General features: G+C 39.8%; 1 protein-coding gene across 2 annotated transcripts in view; it reads left to right on the top strand.

Moving 5' to 3' along the window:
* The window catches only part of TNIP3 (TNFAIP3 interacting protein 3), a 77931-nt gene that overhangs the window by 20475 nt on the left and 36163 nt on the right, over positions 1-21293 (top strand). For both annotated transcript variants that reach the window (XM_051616846.1, XM_051616844.1), the window contains exons 6-7: positions 11340-11425; positions 19902-20034. In XM_051616846.1, the coding sequence (XP_051472806.1) occupies positions 11418-11425; positions 19902-20034 (141 nt within the window). In that variant the 5' untranslated portion in view covers positions 11340-11417. The remainder of the gene's footprint in view (positions 1-11339; positions 11426-19901; positions 20035-21293) is intronic.

The following is a 21293-nucleotide window of genomic DNA, read 5'->3' as shown; positions in this document are numbered from 1 at the left end:
ATTCTGTGTGCAGAATTGAAGAGCTAAGAGGAACCGTCACCTTTAACCGTTTAGTTTACCTCGAAAACATGACAGCTGTGACTGTCTCATATTGCTACTTCTTGATCTGGGGCATGTGAACCTGTTTAAGAAATACATAAAGAAAAAAAAAGAGAGTAGCAGCCAGCTATTTCTGAGTGAAGCAGCAGAGTATTTTAGCTTGACAAAAATCTAAAGTGCGTGGGAGCACTTCCCATTCATGCACCAAAAAGAGAGGAGGACAGCTGTAGACAGCCAGTTAGTAACACTTGTGTTGACAACAGCAGGCTGTCTTGTTTCAGCAAAATTAATTCCTAACGCCCTAAGTGTGGTATCAAAGTATGAACTTAAAACTAAATCTCAGAGACTTCCTGGGCAGCAAATCTGTCTTCAGCTTCCTCTCCAAAATACTGGAGTTCTGGACTGTTTTGAGCACTTTTGAAATGCCTTTTTTTCCAGTCTCCTTTCTTCCTTCTAGTGGCCATTTCTCTCCTGAATAATACATGGCAATTAAGGCCTTTATAAGTCACCTAGGATCCAGTACTTTAGGCTGCTGTCTTTGCATTATATTAAATTTTCTCTAACTCATTTCCTTATTTTTCCCCTATGGAAAGCCCCTAAACAAACAATTCTTCAGTGGCCACTAAAATAATTTGAATGGCAGCCATCCAATCTGCACTTTCTCTAGGTAAGTGGCTTGTATATGCATAAGAAACAATGAAATTGTTATTACTGTTGTTCATGGTGTAGCTGAAGGGGTTTTCCTCTTCTGAATGGGAGGAGTGGAGAGGTCAGGTAAAAAGATGCATATGTGATTTTGTTGTACCCCCACAATTTTCCACTGGAGGTTAAAAGAAAGGGTTCCCCCTTCAGTTTTTTCCATTTACTACTCTTCTCTGCCTGCACAAAACATTTTGTTGTGCCTGCTTTGCTGTGATAAAAATGTCATTAGTTTCATACCACTAACATTTACAGGAGTCAAAAAGGAAACAATATAGTTATTTTGAGTCAAGGTAACTGTTAAGCTGGTGTTAACAGGAAAATAAGAGCCCATGTTTTCATCTTCTCTCCTCTGGAAGCAGCAAGGGTGCTGTTCCTTGCTAGCATCTGCAGAAGGCAGCTGTTGCTGCAGCAGACAGAAGAGCGCATCCGTCCTCATCCATGCTCTGGGCAGGGCTGTGAAGAGGTGCTGGAAGTAGCCCAGCATGACAGTAAATGTATGCAGCTCAGAATGACTGCAGTTAAATTGTTTGCAAGAAATTTGCATTTTATTCAGGGAACGCTTCCCAGAATGAATTGGCATCTTTGGTTGTTTCTCTTAACTCATGGGCCTTTCAAATAAGAAGGCACTTGACCTTAAAGGCTTAACAGTCTTGGCTTTGCCTGGTCCTGGATGTGGAGAAATGTGATTATTCCTGGCCTCCCTGGCAGAAACCACAATGGTGCAGCTGAACAGGTGATGGATATTAAACCCAGGAACAGTGCACATGGGAAGTTTTAATTTAGCTCTGTTGTTGTTGCTGAGCTGACAAACGATGACAAAATGACAGTATCGGTGCCCCAAACTGTTTCCAGTCCCACAGAAATTAAACATATTGGTCAGTCCAAAGTCAAAAGCTGTGTTTGAGTGCAGTGAAAGCCAAAATTATAGGAGACTGAATTCATTGTACTCTGTGTGAATGTATTGCTGAGGAAGTAATGCTATTCCCTCGTTACTCAGTCATCCAATAGAAAAAGCATTTTCCCTCAGAGGTATATCTCTTGGCTTCAGTTTCTTTTGCTGCTTGGAAGGATTTGAGTACATGCCAGTTGCAGCCCAAGAAAATGCTCTAGCAGTTTGCTACTGAGCTTTTCTGCTTTCAAACATCCCCTGTGGAGCCTGTTCTCTGTTTTATAAATTCTTATATAAAGCTAAGCTAGAGATCAGAGTAAGAAAAAGTGACTGATTTGGAGCCGAGTGAATAGGATGCTTTTATGGAAAGCGGAAGGTTTTGGTGCAATTGTTATTCTTTTTTCTTAATTTTTTTTAGTTTGACCAGGCAGGCACTAAATCTGAACTCTGTTAGTAAATGTCTGAACCATCAAAGTAAAGTCATTAACATTTTATCCAGCAAAGTAACAGTACATACTTCATATGCTGTGTAAGACTATTATTGCAAAAAGGCTGGAGAAATGGCTCTGCAACTCCAGCAGTTAAAACATTTATCCAGGAGGTACAAACACAGTTAAAACTCCCTTCAGGGAAGGGCAGGGGAAGGAGTTGAACCTTGGTCTCCCACATCCTGAACCTGGCCTGCTGTTTCCTCTGCTATAATTGCAGATGCCTCCAGCATAGTTTTGTTTCAATGAAACTACAGTGGAGTGAACATGAATTTGCAAATTATTGCTGTCTGTGTGCATGTGAGAAACAGAGTATAAATGGTTTGACAGAAAGAGATCCACCCTGCTCTACTGAGCAGCTGTGCTGTATCTGCTACAAGGTTGAAAATGCTCTCAGGGCAGTTAGATCACTAGTTTTTCCAACCTAGAAGACAACAGGAGCCTCCTAAAAATGTCAGAATTATTTCTACTCCTTGATACAAAACTTCACAGGTTTGTTGTCATCAATACCAAAAGCAGTACAATAATCAAGCTTAAAGGTAAACCTTTTTCTGAATGTACCCAGTACCCATCATGAATCTTTTACTTCTAGTTAACAGCATGACAATGTTAATTTTTTATCATCTATGAAACTTGGTTAATCAACTCCTGCGTGCAGTGGACTGTAGCCTGGAATGAATAGTACACTCTTGAAAATGCTGCATCACTTCTTGTTTGGGTGAAGGGAAGATGTTTCTGCAGTCTCCACTTCTACACGCCCCCTTCCTCAGAAGGAAAACCAGATATGATAATGTAGCATTTCTGGTTGGAGGTAAAGCTGAGTGTCACTTCTGATGAGGAGACTGGTTGAACTGCATACTGAATCTGTAGGGAAACCTTTAGAATAAATTCTAATTAAAATGCGTTCCTAGAAATGGGTTCCTGACTTATCTGCCTCTTACAGTAAATTATTCGACTTTGAGATTCATATTTGTGTTCTCTACCTTTTGAGTTGATGCAACTTTTCCACTGTGCTAGGCTGCTGCTTTTCCCACGGAGCAGCTTTTGCTGGTGTGGGGGCGTACCATTGTGTCACTGTTCCATGGTAATCTGAAGAATGAGAGGGAATCCTCTGTGGTCTCTTGCAAGCAGTGCTTTCAAGTAGATCTGTGTGGGCTGTGTTTGAGAGATATGATTATGCTCTTGTTAGAATGACTTTAAGAAAGGGGCTTCCCTAAGCCTGGCGTGTAGGTTAAACCTTGAGAGAGGGAGGGAGAGAGAGAGAGAGAGATTATATATATATATTTGCCTCCAAACCACTTAGTTCCCATTTGATTCAGAGAGCCTTTATTGAGATTAGTGCATCCTAACGTAGCAGCAGAGATGCGTGCTTTCTCTAAATATGGTGAGTAACTTCTGCATTAATTTGAAGCTCATATCAGTGGATCTCTGCCTAGCCTCAAAACGAAGGCATGTGCCTCTTTTGCCCTGTCATCTACCAAAGAGACCTTAAATCTAAAACCTGACATTTTAGAAGGTTTTTTTTTTTCTGAACGCATTTTAAATGCATTAATATTTTAATATAGAATAGCTATTGCAGAGTTCTTTTACTTGTTTTGCATAAAGCTGGACAATCAAAGGTGTGGGGGCAGTGAAGGATTGTTGCTGTGTAGAGTATTAAGGCTGTGTCAAACAGTTATTTTGAGGTAATTGTAGGGATGCAAAGATTCAGTACACCTGTGCTAAGTTTCAGCCGCATGCCTTCCTTGGATAATGCTTCTGCTGATGCCTTTGTAAGTTTCACCTGTTCTATAGAGAATGATATGTTCCCTGTGCTACTGACTGTAGCAGCCACAGGATTCTCTTAGCTGGGTTTGTGATTAGGAGGCTGGTCCTTTATCCACATCTACAAATTGTTTTCTATAATCCACATAGCATTTGAGGGTGGGCTTGGGACTCTGGGCTAGGTGTTATTTTGATTGTCTTGTTGCTGTAAATTGGCAGTAATGCTGTGTCTCAGAAGTTTTGATGCATTCTGACTCTGAGTAAGGAATACTTGGAGCCACAGTATTAAAAATTTCAAGTAGTATGTTTTGGATAAATAAGCATAAATGAGGTCAGCTATGAGGACTAGTGAGATGAGGTTTGTGTAGAGGGAGAAGAAAATGTGTGTGCTTTTCCCCCTTGTTTTAATTACTACTTTGATAAAAATGTAAAGCTGCAGTGCTTCTATGCATCTTAGTGAGAAGAAACCCTTCTGTTTTCAGAACCAGTGTTGTTTGCTGCCAGAGGGCATGCATACCCAATGAGCTAGGGCAGCTGGAGGAACTCCAGATTGCTCAACATCTCCCTTCTCACAATGAAACAAAAATTGTCAGTGCAAAATGCTCACACCAAGCCATTTAGAAATCTGGAGAAAGCTTCTTAAAGGGTCATCTTCCTGTCACTTGCTTCTGGATACTTAGTACACCGTGATTTGCTGCTGGCAGAGTCCTAATTCCTAGTAGCAGCAGCGCTTTGGTTCCAGGAAGTGTGGCCACACTAGAAATATGGAAAGCAACGTGCATTTGTGAGTTGGTAATGCTAAGGCTTTTTTTGCAACTGGCTTGTTAGATTGTTTCTACCTTTCTCTGGGCTCTTCTTTTTATTTTCTCTTTTTATTTTTTTTTTCTTTACCTGGGATTTTGAAGCTAGGCTGGAGAGCATGAAATTTAAACAAAGCAGAGCTACGTTTCTTATCTAAATAAGATCCTTCTTACCTTCTCACATGTAAACTTCTGTTCTTGTTGCACAGCTACTTTTTGTAGATAGGTCTGCCTATATCCTGAATTATTTTCTCACGGCCTTGCTTCCTTCCCAGCCACATGGGCCCTATACTTGGAGAGATCTTTCTGTTGCTGTGCTACCTCTTTGTATTGCAGAGACTTAATTCCAAAGTTGTTGGAGTTGATAGGTCCTAAATCTTTTCTCTCTTGGCTTGCACAAGAAAATTCCATCATTTCTCTTTCCTGTCACAATGTCACAGTTTCATTGTAGTGAGATCTCCATTAAAAAATGTTTGGAAAAACATCTTGAGCACTATCTATGAGTATCATAGTTATTAATCTTGCTTTTATCCTGCAGCATTTTTCCTTTTCCCTTCTGTATTTTATCTCTTGGAAAGTTTCCTAACCATACTTTGGCAGTGAATAACAATAAAGAACTATATTTTACTGCAAAATTTAAAGCTGACATTTTACAAATAGTTATGTATCTTCCCCATCTTGCCCACCTCCAAATAATTTGTCATGCTAGTTAAAGCTGGATACAGATATTGAGAAAATACCATATTGGAAAGGTTCATGCAATGCTATTCCATCAACTGTGCCTAGTTTGCAAGTGTTGGCACATTTCTGTATATTTACCAGATCTGTGACTGCTTGATAAATGAATTTTAAACAAATCAAAATCAAATACATTGTTGAGGGTTTTATTTTATCAACAGATTTTATACTGTTTTGGAATTAATTTATTTTCTGTTAACAACAATTTGCTTTCACAGAAACAGTGTACTGTAGGTATGTGCCCCAGACCTGTGTACAATAGTTGGCTTAGTGGAACCTAACATTTTCCAGTGAAGAAAAGTTCTTTTCTAAATATACTAAAAATGAAGAGTCTATGTGCAGTATCTGAAAATCAGTGACAGGCTGCATTTAAATCTCAGACGGACTCAAATAACTTGAAAGACAAAATTGGTTTCAAAACACAGAAAAATGTTGGCATTTTCTTTAGGTGACATCTTTGGTTGTCATCATGCATCTTCTAGCAACTCATGTAAAACTCCTCAAAACAGAAAAGCTGAAATCCTCCCAGTACCCAAACTCATAACCTTATAATAATTACAGGTTGGTGTTTTTAGTTTTTTATGGCCTCTGTTGACAGGAGAGAGAAGGTGACTACAGGAAGCCAGAAAAGTACTGAGGGTGTTTTGAGATGTGCTGTGTGTGGCTTTGATGGCTTGGTGGTATTTATGTCTTCCTCTGGTCACTTCTTATGTGACTCTTGCATGTTGGAATTGTAGTAATGACATTTTTGGCGCTGAATTTACATTTTGTAACTTTTCAAAGCAGCTCGTATGCTTTAAATGCATCTGTGCAGAAATGTATGTGGAGTCACTGACATGGTAAGCTTGAATGCAGAAGTCTGTGTCATGCAAGCCCTGGGCATGACTGTGGTTGCTTTTTGGTAACATTTGTGCCACTGATTTCTATTTGAAGAAGGGATTTATACTCACTACGGAATAATTTTCTCACTTTTAGTTGTACTTTTCGAGATATGCAGTGCAAAGATGTTTAGAAATTGTTTCCAAAGAGAGAAATATGCCTGAAAATTTGTTTTCTCTTTTAATTTTAAGAAAAAAAAAAATATAATAATTATTTTTTTAACAAGGTTATGTAGTTTAAAACAGTATTTTGTACCCACCACTTAAACTAGTTTGTGTGTGTCTACAGAAACTTTTTCACCCACCCAGTGGTGGAGAGCCAGCACTTGCAGGACTGAAGAGCAGGCTCTGTCTGTGTACAACATCACCCTGCCACATCCAGTACAGCAAAGCAAATGCAGAAGTTACAATGCACCTTTTTCTTTCCAGGACCAAAGCCAAAGAACCCACACAGCAGAGCCTCTTTGGAATCCCTTCTGCTCTGTGCCAAAAGTCAGCATTCCGATTTGGGTAGAAATAGTGTTTTCAACCTTTAATTGGCTGATTTCTCAATCTGTTCCACATCAAGGAGTTTCTGTTGTTTTAGGTTTTAATTTACTTCAGTTGCTGTATAGTTCGAAGCTATCTCAATAAATGTAAATAGATGGCTTATCAAGTTGTGGATAGCACAGCTTCATGGGAGGGCATTTGTGAATTAAGTTCTTGTGGGTGATTGCTGTTCTGAATCTACTGTTGCTGTGACCAAGGAGAATTGTACTTAATGGTGACATCAGTTTAAGTATTCAGCATTAAATATTCCTGCATCACACAGGGCAGGTATCAGTTTCATTTTATCTAAACCAAATCAGGCAAGACAGAACTGAGGAACCCAACTACTTTTTATGTTTGGGAAAAATCAAGCTTCACATCTTAAATTTCAGCTAGAAACTGGCTAATATTGAAGTTGGAGTGCTTTATCAGGAGATAACGGGGCAAGGAGAGAACTGGCAGATCCTGCTGTGTCTGTCTGTGTGGCTTTTTCTCATGCTACATTTACATGACTGAAATTGCATTTTCATCAAAGAATGTTGGATGCAGAAGCAGAAAGACCTGTAATGGAGGGGCTGGTTAAAGGCTGGCTGTAATGCACACTAGTGCTATTGTGAGAACCAGACCTGAGCATACCTAGGTAGGAAGAGATGACAGAAATGTTGTATGTTTTACTTCTTCAGAGTAAAAAAATCATGAGGGCTTTAGTCCTGTTTCAGATCAGTTTCAGTGAGTGTTGCTGAGGAACTCTTTCATCAAATGCTTTTTTGTTTCCTCAGTTGTTCTTCCATTTTGATCACATTTACAGTAATAATCCATTTTTCCCTCCCACTCCTCCTACACAACAGCCACGCACAGATAATGTATGACCTTTTGGCTTATTTATCAACAGCATTTATGATTATGTGTTCCACTTTGTTTTGGAGCTATTTTGCAATATCGGTAATGCTTAAATGAGGTAAGTTTACTTGGCCTACCTGTGACAGACCCTGGATCTTTCACAATGCAAAGGTGGATATCACTGAAAAGGTGACAATATGTCTGTTTATGGTGGTGCTCTCTAAAAGTGAATAATTAAATCATTTTACTAGACATGAAAAACAAAACAACAGTCAGTCTCCTTTCCCTTCTTTGCCTCTTTTACGCTGGCTCATAACTGACATTCATTCATCTTTGGTAGAAGTGAAGAACAAGTGAATTACAGAGCAGGTTTGGGGAAAATGAGCTTGGTTGGGGATAACAGGATGCTCTTCTTGGAGAAAGGAAAAGAGAATGGGGCAAGAGCAGTGCAGGATTTAACATTTACAATTCAGATGTTTGTGAAATGCATTTTGGATAACATTTCGAAACTCTAGCTTGATGAGTGCCTGTGCAGCTGTGATTGTTCTTATAATTAAGATTTTGTTGGAATTAGTGAGTCTTTTTGTCTTTCTTGAACAATGTGTTTTTTTTCCTCTCCAAACGTGTTTTTCGTATGTGGAAAACGTCTTTATTTTTAATGCACATTAATATGCTAATGAAAAAATGCTTTTTTTGGCCTATTTGGGTGTATTTAGGAAGTACTTAGGGCCTAAAGCAGTGATAAATTTGGTAGGTGAGCACCAAGGAAATTTTGCATGCTTTTACCAAGGATTTTCAATTATTGCAAAGCCCCGTAAATCTGTGAGCAAAACTGATCCTGTTTTACTGCAGGGTGTTCCTGTTTTTATAAGCTTTGACAAAAAGCAGAAAATTTATGTAATTCTGAGCAATCCTTTACATGACCATTATGACCCCCTGTTTTCTATAGAGCCCTGATTCTTTGAAGTAGCTGAATTTTATCCATCTTCGCATCAATTTGTCTGATCTAATAAAAATTGCATATTATAGTTATAAAAAAGTTGTTCTAATAACAAACACTTGCACATAGTACAATAACCTCGTTGGATCTCTTCCATTTTGTTTTATAACTAGGTTTAGATTTAGGACAACTTGGGCTGCTAGCATGGTCAGACTTACTGCTTTTGTTGGGAAGAATACAAAATTTTTTAAAAAAAATATTAAAAATTAAAAGCCTTTTACAACTGTCACCACAAAACCCGTAAGAAGTGAAAGGCAAGCCATTACTCTGCATCAACAGTTTGGGAAACTGGAGGCAAATCAAAGCAGGGGTCAATGCTACTTAGCTGGCACCAGTCTGACCATGGTCAGCCAGGTGATTCATGCCAGCCATCACTGCAGGTACCTTTTTACTACTTTTTTTCCCTGTATCTTGGGCTGGATAGAGGAAGGTGTATGTTCTCCCATGCTATGGTAACAAAATGGCTTCTGATAACTGGGCTGGCATGTGCAGACTTGTATTAAATCAAGGTGCTCAGCGCTGAGGGACAAAAATCTGCATATGACTAAGAGTCAGGAGATGTACAGTGGTCCTTGTCGAGGTGCAGGGGAGGGGGCCCCCCACCCCAGCAGATGTTAGCAGTAGGACTTCTGAAGAACTGCTCATTTATGCTGGCTGGGTGTGCAGCTGGGCCATACAGTGATTTGGGAACTGTCAGCTTTAGCAGCTTCTTTTTGTGCGTTTCCCCAGACTGGAAGTGCCATGTCTAAGAAATAAATACCCTTTTTCTGTGTTTTTCACTGCTTTTTTTTTTAATATATTTTTTTTAATGTTCAGTTTTTAAAAACTGCTTTGCTTCTTGCGTGAATTTTACCAACAAAGGTATCTTCTTTTCAGTGGTCTGTTTCTCAGCACTTAAAAGGTTGCAATACTGTGCGTAACTTGGCAAATGCATCTGAGACTGCTGAAGTGTCTTGGGTCCAGTGGGATGGATTAGAGATGAAATAGCAATTGTAATCCCGTGTTGTTGGGTTTCTCTTGTTTAAATTCAGACAAGTATGGTCAGATTTCAGTTAGTAAATTTGTTTTATTTTTTGTTGTTTCAGTGGTGGTAGAGAATGTTCAATCTAGGAAAATGCTTATCAAATTTTATATTTTTAAGTTACATGCCTTAAAGCCAAGTTTAGGCACTCCAAAATAAGGCCTACTTCTCCTTAGTACCCTGTGTCTGCAGCTCCCATTGAAATCAAACAAATACAGCTTTCCATACTGCAACATGTTTTCTGTTATGATTAAACAGACACTCACAAAACTTGGTTGCTCTGGAATCAAGTTTCACATGAAACCGAATTGACATTTTTTGTTAATGGCATCCTTGTAATTAGTGATTACCAGATGCATTTATAATGTGTGAAATGCCTGCAGGAATGGGAATTAAGAGGGGGAGGGATGCCAAACACCTCAGATCTTCTCCTGGCAACCTTTTATTTTAAATTTCTGCTTTGCACATAGATGAAGAAGCATGGTTTCTATAAAATGTTTGGCTGTGGTTTCACATTAAGCTGATGTTACCAATAAAGAGAGTCACTTGTAATTGAAAACTTACTAGCTTATAAATAGCAGGTTTTGCTCTTGATGGCTCCCCACTTTATTTCAGTGATCAAGTTGCTGTCCTTACCATAGATGTTATGAAAGCTGCCAGTTTTCTATTTCCAGCAACTGTCATGATACTTTTGTTCGTCATTTTGTTCTAAAGACGACGATAAGACTTCTGGGCTCCTTTTCTGATTAAGAGGTATCCCACATAGCCTGAAGGAACATAGCCAGGGCTGTTACCAGCCTGCAGCATGGGCACAGAATGACTCCTCTGGATGAGGTGGTGTTGGCTCCTTCTTTTGTATCATCTGTTCTCCCACTTGTGATGGAGAGGTACCTCGTAATTAAACAAGCTTGAGTTTTTGCCTGCTTGGAGTTTTCATCTAAAAGGGAGTATCTAAATGTGGACTGCTTACTGCTACCCTAATATGTATCCTGTTCTCTAGGAAATGTGGATTTTTTAAAATCTCTCCTTTCTCTTTGGAAATTCAATGCTGGACAGTAGCTGACCCTGACTAAAGAGAAGCTTGTTAGAAGCTTGTTTAGTTCTTGAACAAAACATTTGTGCACAATAGTTCACACACAGCTCCTTTTCTTTTCTCACCAAGTGATCTAGATCAGATTCATTCCTCAACTTCTCTTAAATTTGGAACAGTAGTATTACTGGATGCTTCCATGAAGCATATGACTTTTCTAGTCAATGTGAGGACAGGCTTGAAATATGGAGTTTTAAAGGTATTTGTTTCTTTTAGGATGAATAATACAATCCCTTTTTGCAACACTTCCAATATTTTTGTGACTGCTGACAGATTTGCTCCTTGGATAGATTCTTGTCACCACAGCCAGGGACTGTTACTGCTCCTACCCTAGCAATGCTGTCCCTGACAGAGTGGTGGACATAAGACAGGATAATGCTGGGAAAGTGAAAATAAATTTCTGGCTTGCTTGTCAGCCATTTATGCTATATGCAGAGGCAAACAGAAATGCAGGAAAGTAAGTTTTCTCCTCTCATTTTAATTGTGTACTTAAACTTTTCTTCCTAGATTGTTAATGTTTTATTTACCCCTAACATCTACTTTTTTCCTTTGTTTCTCATAGATTCACTGTGAGCATCTCAAAAGGAAGAATAAAGATGCAGAGGATCGTCTAGAATTGTACCCCCATCAGTGTGTTGAGATGGAAAGGTATTAACTATCTTAATTTTACATTGAAAAACTGATTTTATTTTTATTTTTTTTAAAAGTAATTTACATTATAGTATTGGAAATCCATATCTGAGTGTTTCCTGCATACGTCAATCAATTTATGTTCCAGACACCCTGGGTAATACTACTTTTTCTTGCTTTAATCTGTCCTATGGAGATCTGCATCAGTTTTGTTTAAATAAGTGAAACATGGCAAATTTCTGTACTGAGAAAAGAAAAATCATAATGAATAGTGTAGGCTGGAAGGGACCTTTGGAGGTCATCTCAATGACCTCTTCCTCAAAGCAGGAATACTTAGGTTACTCAGGGCCTGTCTAGGTGAGTTTCAAATATATCCAAGTGTGGAGATTTCACAGCCTCCTTAGGCACCTGCTTCTTCATGAACTAACACTAGTTCTGCTGATAACAGCAGTAAAAGAGGTTGTACTGTAGGCTACAGAGATAATCAGGTTGTGTACTCTAGACTATTGAGATAAAGAGATCACATTATGGTTACAGCCTCTAATGAGGCTGTGAAGATGGCAGTGCCTTTCTAAGATTGTCAGTGAGCAGTAAGGAGCTCTAAGGAAATTAATAGCTCTGCATACTTCAGTAAGTACTGCTGTATTCAGTAAATAACATCTGGAAAAAAAATAATAACAATTTGAGGTAGATGAGAATGATAAAAAAGTAGCTTTAAAAAGCTGTGGATTTGAGAGAGAGAGAGAAAAAGTTGTTTTAAGGTAACCGTAGATTCTTTGGGAAAGCCAAAGAAATAACCCACCCTTCTTTCTAACTGTAAGAAGTGCTTTTACCCGGGTTAATTTATTGTGAAATAACTGGGTTTGAACTTGTGTACTGGCATTTCCCAATTATTCAAGACACCGTGAGCTGCTGCTGAGAGTGTAGTTTGACCCCAACCTGTCTCTGTGAAGGGAAGAAGGTGCCAGGTTCCCATCTGGCCCTGGCACAATGGCATCCCTCATGAAACTATGTGCCAGTCACTTGCACCTGTGATGCAGAGAGCCGTACAGCAAGCTTCCTCTGCCTTTCAGCTTGGCTGCCTAACAGGCAAGAAGTTGGCTTGACTTAACAGAGCTGGTTGTACTCTGTCAGTTATTGCGTGTTAAGTTTCCTGGCTGTATTTTCAAATGGTGTTCATCTGTTTATTCTGCTTGTTAGTAGATCACTGCAAGTATCTCAGGTCTGTGTGGGGGACACTGATCCAAATACACCATGTTTTCTTTTTGTCCCTTGATCGTGCAGCCCATGTCAGTAAGGTGTTGCTGATGCATCCACATCCTAGCCAAGGCTGAACTAGGAGGCAAAGTGGGCTGTCCATAGCTTGTGTTCTGGTTGTGGTGTTGCCTGATTTGGGAAAAGAAAGAATAGCTGTGTGAAGTACCAGTTAAAAATGTCAACTGTGTAATTATGTCAGAAATCATACCTTTTCACAGAAATGAGTACATGGAAGATCTGAATAGAGTGAGGAGCCAGTCGAGCTGGATTTGTGGGGCAAGCAGCCAGTCCAGAAAGGGCTGTGGGAAGGGAAGCATTTTGAAAAGGCACCTACTGAGGCTAGGAGAGTGTCCTAAACAGGGTGAAAGCTTTTTTAGCTATTGGTCTTCATAGAAAAAGAGCAAGCACTTGAAAACCTCTACATTTGTCACACTTCTTGTTTTTTAGCTCTTAGTTTTCAGTTCTTTTAACACTTTGCTGCCATCTCCCACCAGCTTTCTGCATCTGTGTGTTTCAGTGGGGGAATTAATCTGCTCAGAAAGCACATGCTACTTGGTGGCTCTGCTTGGCCAAGCTTTCAATTTGGTTGATTTTCATGGCAGAATTTCCATTCCCTTTCCACTAGTGATCCACACGTAGCTACAGGAGTCGTGGGTAATAAGTCTGGGTGACAGTGCTCCATTTACTGCTTCTTCAGAGACAGTGAACTGTAACTCATTCATGGCTCATTTAAAGCCTGAGGATGTTGATGAAAATAACCTAATTGCCTTCCCTGAGGTTTGAACTCAGCCCAAATGCTGCCCATCAGGAAGAAATTGGTCTGGGTAGTATAATTAAGCAGAAGATCCAAGTGAAGGGGGAATGATGTTGTTTTTCTGGTGCACAGGCTGTGTACGGTATGGCAGTGGGTTGGCTGCATTGAAACTCAGTCCCAAAGGACAAGAAACTGGGCACAGAGGGGAGCAGCACCAAGTGATACATATTGTGCCATTCCATGTGAAGCAGCTAGTCGTTACCTTCTTGCATGTTACATATTTGTTGAGGGGAACAGTCAAAATCTGGGAAGGCACTAAGTGGCTGTGTATCAGTAGCTTTACTTCTCTCTTCACTGAGATGGGACAGATTATAGGTGCAGCTTCAATTAGTCACTAGGCCCTTTTTTTTTTTTTGGCTTTTTTTCAGAGAAACCAGATGTGTTTCCGTTAAGAACATGCACCTCTTTTGTTGTTGTGATTTGTGTAATTCTTAAAATTAAGCAAAACTGTTAAAGAATAATTGTTTCTGTGCACATTAACAGCCCACAGCTTCTCCAGATGTGGCATTTGACAGCCAAACAGCTGCTGGCTATTAAATGTGCCTTAAAAGCTCCATTCTTTTGTCGTAAAGGGAACAGAAGTGTAGGGACGTTTATGGGGTGATAGGCAGATGTTTTTGGCTACATCAGATTGGAGCGAAAGTTTAAGTGGTTTCTCTGCTATAGTCGCAGGGTGTACACGTTTTAACCCCTATCATACACCTCGCCTTGTGGAGCTCTCTTCTTGGGACTGGAGTGAGATTATTTCTAGTCTCACTCTTACCTCTGAAGCTACAGTGCCACAGTTGTTTTTTTTTTTTTTTTTCAGCATCTGGGAGATCTCAGGCTGAAGACAATGCAGTTCTGCTAGGTGGGTCTCAGCTGCTGGTGGTGGCTGGCTTTCCAGCTATGCTTTTGAAACACTGGGTGAATTTTTTCTGGTGAAACTTGAGTGAAAAAATTAAGTTGGGAAAAACCTGAAATAATGTGTTGCCTTTAAAAAAAAACAAAACCAACAACAAAACCCCCCCCACAAAACAAAAACAAACAAACAAAACCACAACACCTGTATTTTTAAAGTATATTCTCATAATCATCCAAGCCAGGTGTTCTTTTTTGCCTTTGTACCAGTGCAGTCTGCTTTATACCCAGTAAACTGTTTTTTATAGTGCTACATCTGAGGTGGAACGTAGAACTAGTGGAGCTCAATTTCAAGAGATCTGGCTCAAATTCCCAAGCCTAAATGCTGAGCAGAGATCCGCTTGGTTGGTGTTGAGTACTGCAATAGCACCACTGATCCTCAGGGAGCTTGCACCATTTTGTTACTATTCTCTGTCAGCTCAGAATCTACTAAAATTGTAAGAGCTCATGACACCACAACACTTGTTCTGTAATAAAAGTGGTTTTGTTTTCTTGGCAAAATTTTGTTCTTCCTATTGCTTGTTGGACTGGAAATTCTTCGTTATTTAGTCTTAACAGGGTAAGATTTAAACATAAAAATTCCAGGGTATTTGCATGAAAAAAAATATCTCAGAATTCTACAAAACTGAATTAAGAGAGCAGAAATCCTGTATCGATTTGAAGCCTAAAATAATAGTCTAGTTCTACACATAAACTGTCATTAAGAATTATTTGCCTAATGTTATGCCTGTTTTGTTTATTTCTAGTACAAGTTCAATTAAATGTTCTTTAATCTGTCTCATTCTCTCTCATATTCTAAAGGCGTTTTTATGAAATGAAGTGCATTGTCATAAATAGGGGAAATATTAGCTGAAATGCTTTGCTTTGAAATTTGCTGTGTTTTTTAATTTATCTGAGCCAGTTCATCCTCTGTAATTCCAATGCCAAAATGTTGTTTTGTTTTTTTTTTTCATGGATCTGCTCCTTAGATTTAGCCAAGCAAGAATCCTATGTCCCAAGTGCCCACCCCAGGGTATGAAGCATGTGTTTCACCTCTAGACTCTGGAATTAATTTCCCATCAAAATATGACTTCATGGTGTTGAGGTCTGGCTGTAAATCATGCCTTAAAACCTTTTTCTCACAGTTGTTAATGGTGTGTATTTTTACTTTCACCAATCACAGGAGAATGACATCTGCTCACCAATCTTGAAATTATTATTTCAAATAGAGTTATGTTTCTTTGGTATTAATATTTTGCAATAACTGGCTTGGGATATGTGGTTATGTCTGTTTTTGCCCCATTTACCTGTGTTAGTCAATGGTAATGCCAGTTTCCAATGAAAACCAGCGAAAGCCAAGAGCTCACAAATGGTACCATCTGCAGAGCTGGGTCTCTGCATGGGGCTTGTGCCTGGCTATTTGATTTATACTTGTCCTTTTAGGCCATCAAGCTATACTGCTACAAGCCCAAAGCATGTGGCTCATCAAAAGAGCACAGAGCCTGCTCTGTGCTTAACTGGTTACTGCTTCATTACGAAGACTGTAGTAGTGAGGGTTGTTCTGTCTTCTGCTTCATCTCCTGACCAGGACTTGGACTTTAAAGCCACTGGTGTCCACACCTCACGCTTCCTTTCTGGTGCCATCATATTCTGACTTGGGTGACAGTTTTGGGCCAAACAGAGGTTTTGCTCTGACTCAGTTACACACATGATTTAATCAGTTACCTGTGTGTGCACAACCAGTGCTTCATTGCCTGACCCTGTGAGGACAGGCAGACCGGCACGCTTTATTTAGCTGGGTGGGATTGATCTGCATGTGAATTTCAGTTCTCTTCACGTACAAAGCATGTGCTGGGCACAATTTTTATACTGGTTCCCAGCTGAAAAAAAACCTGTAAAAAGAATTTGGTCATTTATAAATAATTATGAGAAGCCCATAGAACCTGGAAATTGGAACAGTGCAAAGATATGAAAACTATTTAAAATGCTTCTAGGTAAATATGTGGGAGAAATCAAAATATCTTTAGTTTGTGATGTGTAGTTAGTCTCTAACACTGAACTCCTGCATGGGTATGGCAACTTGCAAACCAGAGAGAACAGACCTCATGTCTTATTTTTGGAGGACATGGCTAGGAGGACATTTGATACTGCTTCTCAGATAATGGCATGGAAATTGTGAGTAAGGTTGGGCTCCTTTTTCTACAAGCTGCTAAAACTTCTGCTGGGAGACCAGTGTACTTCATTACGTCTGTGGGTTCTGCTTCTGTGTGAAATGTCTTAATTTTCTCAAAAAAGGAAATTTAACAACTAACTCAAACTTTACAAAGAAGATTTTATATTCTTGTATTTTATTGGCTTCTGCATTAATCATAGCACACTATGTAAGAGGATGAGTTGTGTATTTCTTGTATCTTGAGATAATTTTTAAAGCTTTTGCACATAGAAGTGGTATACTTTGTCCCATATAGCCACATGAAAATGCTTTAATAATATCTAACTGGTTTTACAAAACATAAAACCCTCTATCTCCCAAATTTGAATGGATGTTTTTTTTCTGTGGGGATTTTTTTCCTAACAGGTTGCCTATTTGCATGATTTAATTATCAAAACCCCAAAACAGCTTATTTTAGAAAATATTTGCAACAGCAAAGTAAGGATATTAATGATGCAGAAACGTACCTGTGACCTTCACAAAACGAAAAGTGGTTTTGAAACAGCTGCTTGCCGCAGAAGCTAATGCTGTGTGCCCTCTGGAGCTCTCCAGGGGAAGCTCAGCTAGTCATCAAGCACTGTCTGGTTCTGGGGTAGCTCCTAATCACCAGTACCTTGAAGATGTATTCAAGCACTCAGATCTTTTGTCATTTTAGACCTGAGTCTATAAAAAACAAGGGAAAACCAAATGCACTGAGAAATCCCGTTAACAGAGTAGATTTTTTTTTTTTACTTCTGAGATTATGTCAAAACACAGAGATATTACAGAGCAGCAGTTTGTATGGATTTGAGTCTTTCACTGTTCACTTTCTTTTCCCTTGGCACAGTGGGTTCCTGCTCTTGCCCTGATGCTCCTAAGCCCAGACACAAGAATGCAGAGAGACTGGGTGGGAGCAGCCAGAGCTGAACATCATTTACAGCCACAGCACCAGGCAAACTGTGCAGAGCAGAGCCGGGGAATGAACACTTCCGGGTTGAAAATACATATTTAAAACCAACCCACTGTCTTTATGGGTATTTCCCAGCTTGATTCATGCTCTGATCTCAGGAGGCTGTGGTCACACAGCTTCTCTCACTGTGGCTGAACCAGCAGCAGAGTGCAGCCTGCTTAAATACTTGCTGCTGCACTCCTGCCAGAGTTGGCTGCCCATCTTCTGTTGTCCTCAGGACTGCACCTGGACATTGCTCTTTATTTTGAATAGTTATTTTATTCTAAGATGCTTTATTTGATTTAAAAGAGTTTAAGAAGCCCCTGACTGCTTTGGCCCAAGCCTGTGTGAAGGCTATAAGCAGAGCTCTTGGTCATGCTGCTGTCTGATAATTTCTTATCCAGGAGCCTTAGCACAGAATTGTTCAAAAAAGAAAAATTGCCCCTTGCACTGGTCCATCCAGGATTATGCAATGTTTCATGAGGCATAAAAAGGCTAGATTTCTTTTGCAAGGGTGGTTGATTTCATTCTGTAGTTTTCTTCACGAGCTGCCGTGCGGTGCCCGTGCTGCCGGGGCTCACCTGCCACCCACACGCAGCTGAGGCTTTGGGAGCTGCCACCAGCACCCAGAGCAGCTGCAGCCTGCTGCACCTCCTGAGATTCATCAAAATGTGCATTGAGGTCTTTCTCTTCATCGTCAGGACTATGAAGGGGAGTTATGGCCAGTTAAAGTGGTCTAACAAATGAAAATACTCTTCAGTCGGGTACTCTGCTTCTTTGAGTGCACACTAGTTGCTATATTGGTTTAAAAAAAAAAAAAAGGCAGAAAGTTAATATGAAGAAATATCTTTCTGCAGAGAAGAAAAATCATGTGCTGTGTTCAGTGCTTCAGGACATTCCAGCGTCAAAAAAACCCAGTCTTGCTTTTTTGTGTAAAAGTCCCATTTCCCTATGTCTAGCTCGGAACAATCCAAATATCTTATTTCTGCCATAAAACTTGTTTTTGCTGGTGCAGGCAGGCTTCACAGCAGCTCTGAAACTGTCATGACATTCCAGCTTCTTGAGTTTTGTTTGTCCCTATTTGCTGCTGTTGGTATTTTATTGTAGTACCTCTGCAAAAGATTTTGCATTAATGTTAAATCAAAATGCATTTCTGTTGTAGTCCCTGTGTTGTGAAAAGTGAGAAAAAAATGTGTCATTTTATGCTGTCAGCAAAAAACCACCAGACTTGTTTACTGTTATGATTAGGATAGATGGGTTTGTTTATTGGATTTTACCAATTGCCCTTCAAGAGTTTCCTCAGAACCTGCAGTGCGATCCCTATGGATTGCCAGTCTAAATTGCAGTAAGTATAGCTGAGAAATTCTTACTGTTTTCAGTTTTACTGACAGTTGAAATGAATTATTTTCTGCATAGATTAAGAAGTAATTTTTCTGTAACAGGTTGGTTGTACTTTTGAGCCTTGAAATTTGCTGGCTGGTCATGCTTTACTTACGTTTAGAGTTGGTTTAAGCTGATTAGGACATTAAGGGAGCTTGCAAAATACATGAGTATTTCTTCAAAACTTGGGTTGGGTCTAGGGTTTGTTTTAGTTATGCCTTGGTTAGTTCTCTGAAAGTCCCATTCTGCCATTGTGGTGTATCAAGTGAAATCCTGGTTAGTTCTGCAAATTTGGAGCAAACCCCTAAGTGCACTTAAGTCCTGTGTGTCCTTAGCAGAGAGTCTGAAATAAAAGAATTTTGTTACCAAACAGTTATAATTTTAGTGTTCATGACAGTGTTTTTTACAAGATATGAGTGTTTTTAAAAGGAAATTTCATGAAAAAAAATTTTCATAGAATGTCAGGTTGGAAGGGACCTCAAGGATCATCTGATCCAACCTTTAATTTTTTTTTTCCCCTTTTTATCATTTTATTGAAAATGCATTTGAAAATGCATGTCAGGTATCTATTATGAAGCACAAACTGCCATTGAAAAACTTTGTGAACTGAGCACTAGTTTTGGACTTTAAAACCAATTTAATAATTTAGGTAGCATTTTGTGTTAAACCTGGATATAAAATTCTTAAAACTGCAGGCAGATGCGTGGGGTTGAGGGCACATGACCCATCTTCAAATAATCCCTCAAAGGATTGACTTGGGTTTTGTAGGCATAAGGTAGTAAAATTCATAAGGACTGCATGTTTAAGTATTTTAGATAAATTTTTGCCACAAAGCACTTAGAGGCTGTCTGTGTGATGGTGCTTTACTGCTCTCTGCATACCAGGAAGGAAGGCAGCAGCAGCTTGATGCAGGACTGCCACTGCTGTCTGCATTGTCACATTCAGAAGGCAGATGACAAATTTACCTTCTCTGCACTTCCAAGTTTTGGTAGAATACGTAACATAGCTATTTTTTTACAAACAGGTGTGAAAGTAAAGAGCTTGATGTTGAAATAAGAAACCTGATAGAGAAGAATAACACTTACCAGTTGTGTGAGGAGCCCGAGCCTATTGCCCAAGAGAGTCCAGACCGTCAGAGAACTTTGTGTTCCCTTAAGGTAAGCTCAGTCTGCTTTTGCAATGTTGATCTGCCAGGAAGGAACATTCAGGGGATGTTCCCTTGGTGACTTGATTATGCATGAAACTTTTTGATTTCTGAAATTATGCAATAAACTTGCTACACTTTTTTTTTTTTTTTTTTCATGTGCAACTTCTTTCTGTTATGAGAAGACTAAGAGAGAAGATATGGTCTATAGTGCTTTAAAAGGTCAACTAAACCTACTGGTTATCCAAAGTGCCACCCTCTGTAGCCAGCTGTGCCTTTGGAATATTACAGATCCAAAAATACTGCACACCTCAAGAACAATGACATTTCTTTAGGCTGTTTGGTTGTTCTGATTTAACTGATGGTGAGCAGAGGTGTGGGGGAACAAATATCTTTGGGAGCATGAGAAAGGCTTTTAGATAAATAGGAAGAAAGAAGAAGAAAAATGATTATTCAAATACACGCTTCTGTGGTATTACAAACAGAAAATCATAAGCCACCAGCTAAGATGGTTCTCTTTGCTTGCAGTGAAGCAGTGGTTAACAAGCATGACAGAAACTTGTTCTAGGTTTCCCTCTTAGTTTCCATCCTCTGCCCTGAAATTGCAAGCTGCTTATTGTACCATAGGAGGACAAGAAGAAATTCCTGTTTTCTGCAAACTGGGAAAGGGAGAGAGGAGTGATTGCCATCCACCTGCAAGGGGTCACACTCTTACCTGCCTGTCTTAACTTCACCACAGAGTCGGAGGTCGGGGGAGGAAACCTCTGAAGGCTGCTCCCTGAGGTGTGATGCAGGAAATGGATGAGGAGATGAAGGAGAGATGACTGACTCTCTTCTATGAAATCCAAAATTACACATAGCTCCTTTCACATGTAAACTGCCATCTCCAAAGTGACTCATGACCTCAGGGTGTGAAGCTGAGCTGAGCCTAAGGAGATGTCCCAGGGTCAGACTAGTGGGATTAGAAACAGGGAGAGGGAAACCACAGGGAGGAATGGGGATTCCTGGCCCCAGGGGAGGAGTAAGTGTGGTGAAACGGAAGACAATGCAGAATCCAAGTAGTACTGAGCTATGAAATGACAGGGCAGAACAGCAAGCCACAGCTGATCTGTGGAAACACCTGGTCCCCCACATTAGCCTCCTTCCAACAAGAGGAGAGGTAGGAAAGGACTTGGGGGTCATGAGGAGGAAAAGTATGTGCTCACCTCAGCTATTTCCACTTCCGCACTGCACACAGAACACTGTGGCAGTATTGCCTAATATAAAGGACTG

Source organism: Apus apus, chromosome 4 (assembly GCF_020740795.1).
Source record: "Apus apus isolate bApuApu2 chromosome 4, bApuApu2.pri.cur, whole genome shotgun sequence".
NCBI classification, from domain to species: Eukaryota; Metazoa; Chordata; class Aves; order Apodiformes; family Apodidae; genus Apus; species Apus apus.
The sequence above is the reverse complement of the archived record's forward strand: the minus strand, read 5'-3'. Positions and strand labels throughout refer to the sequence as shown.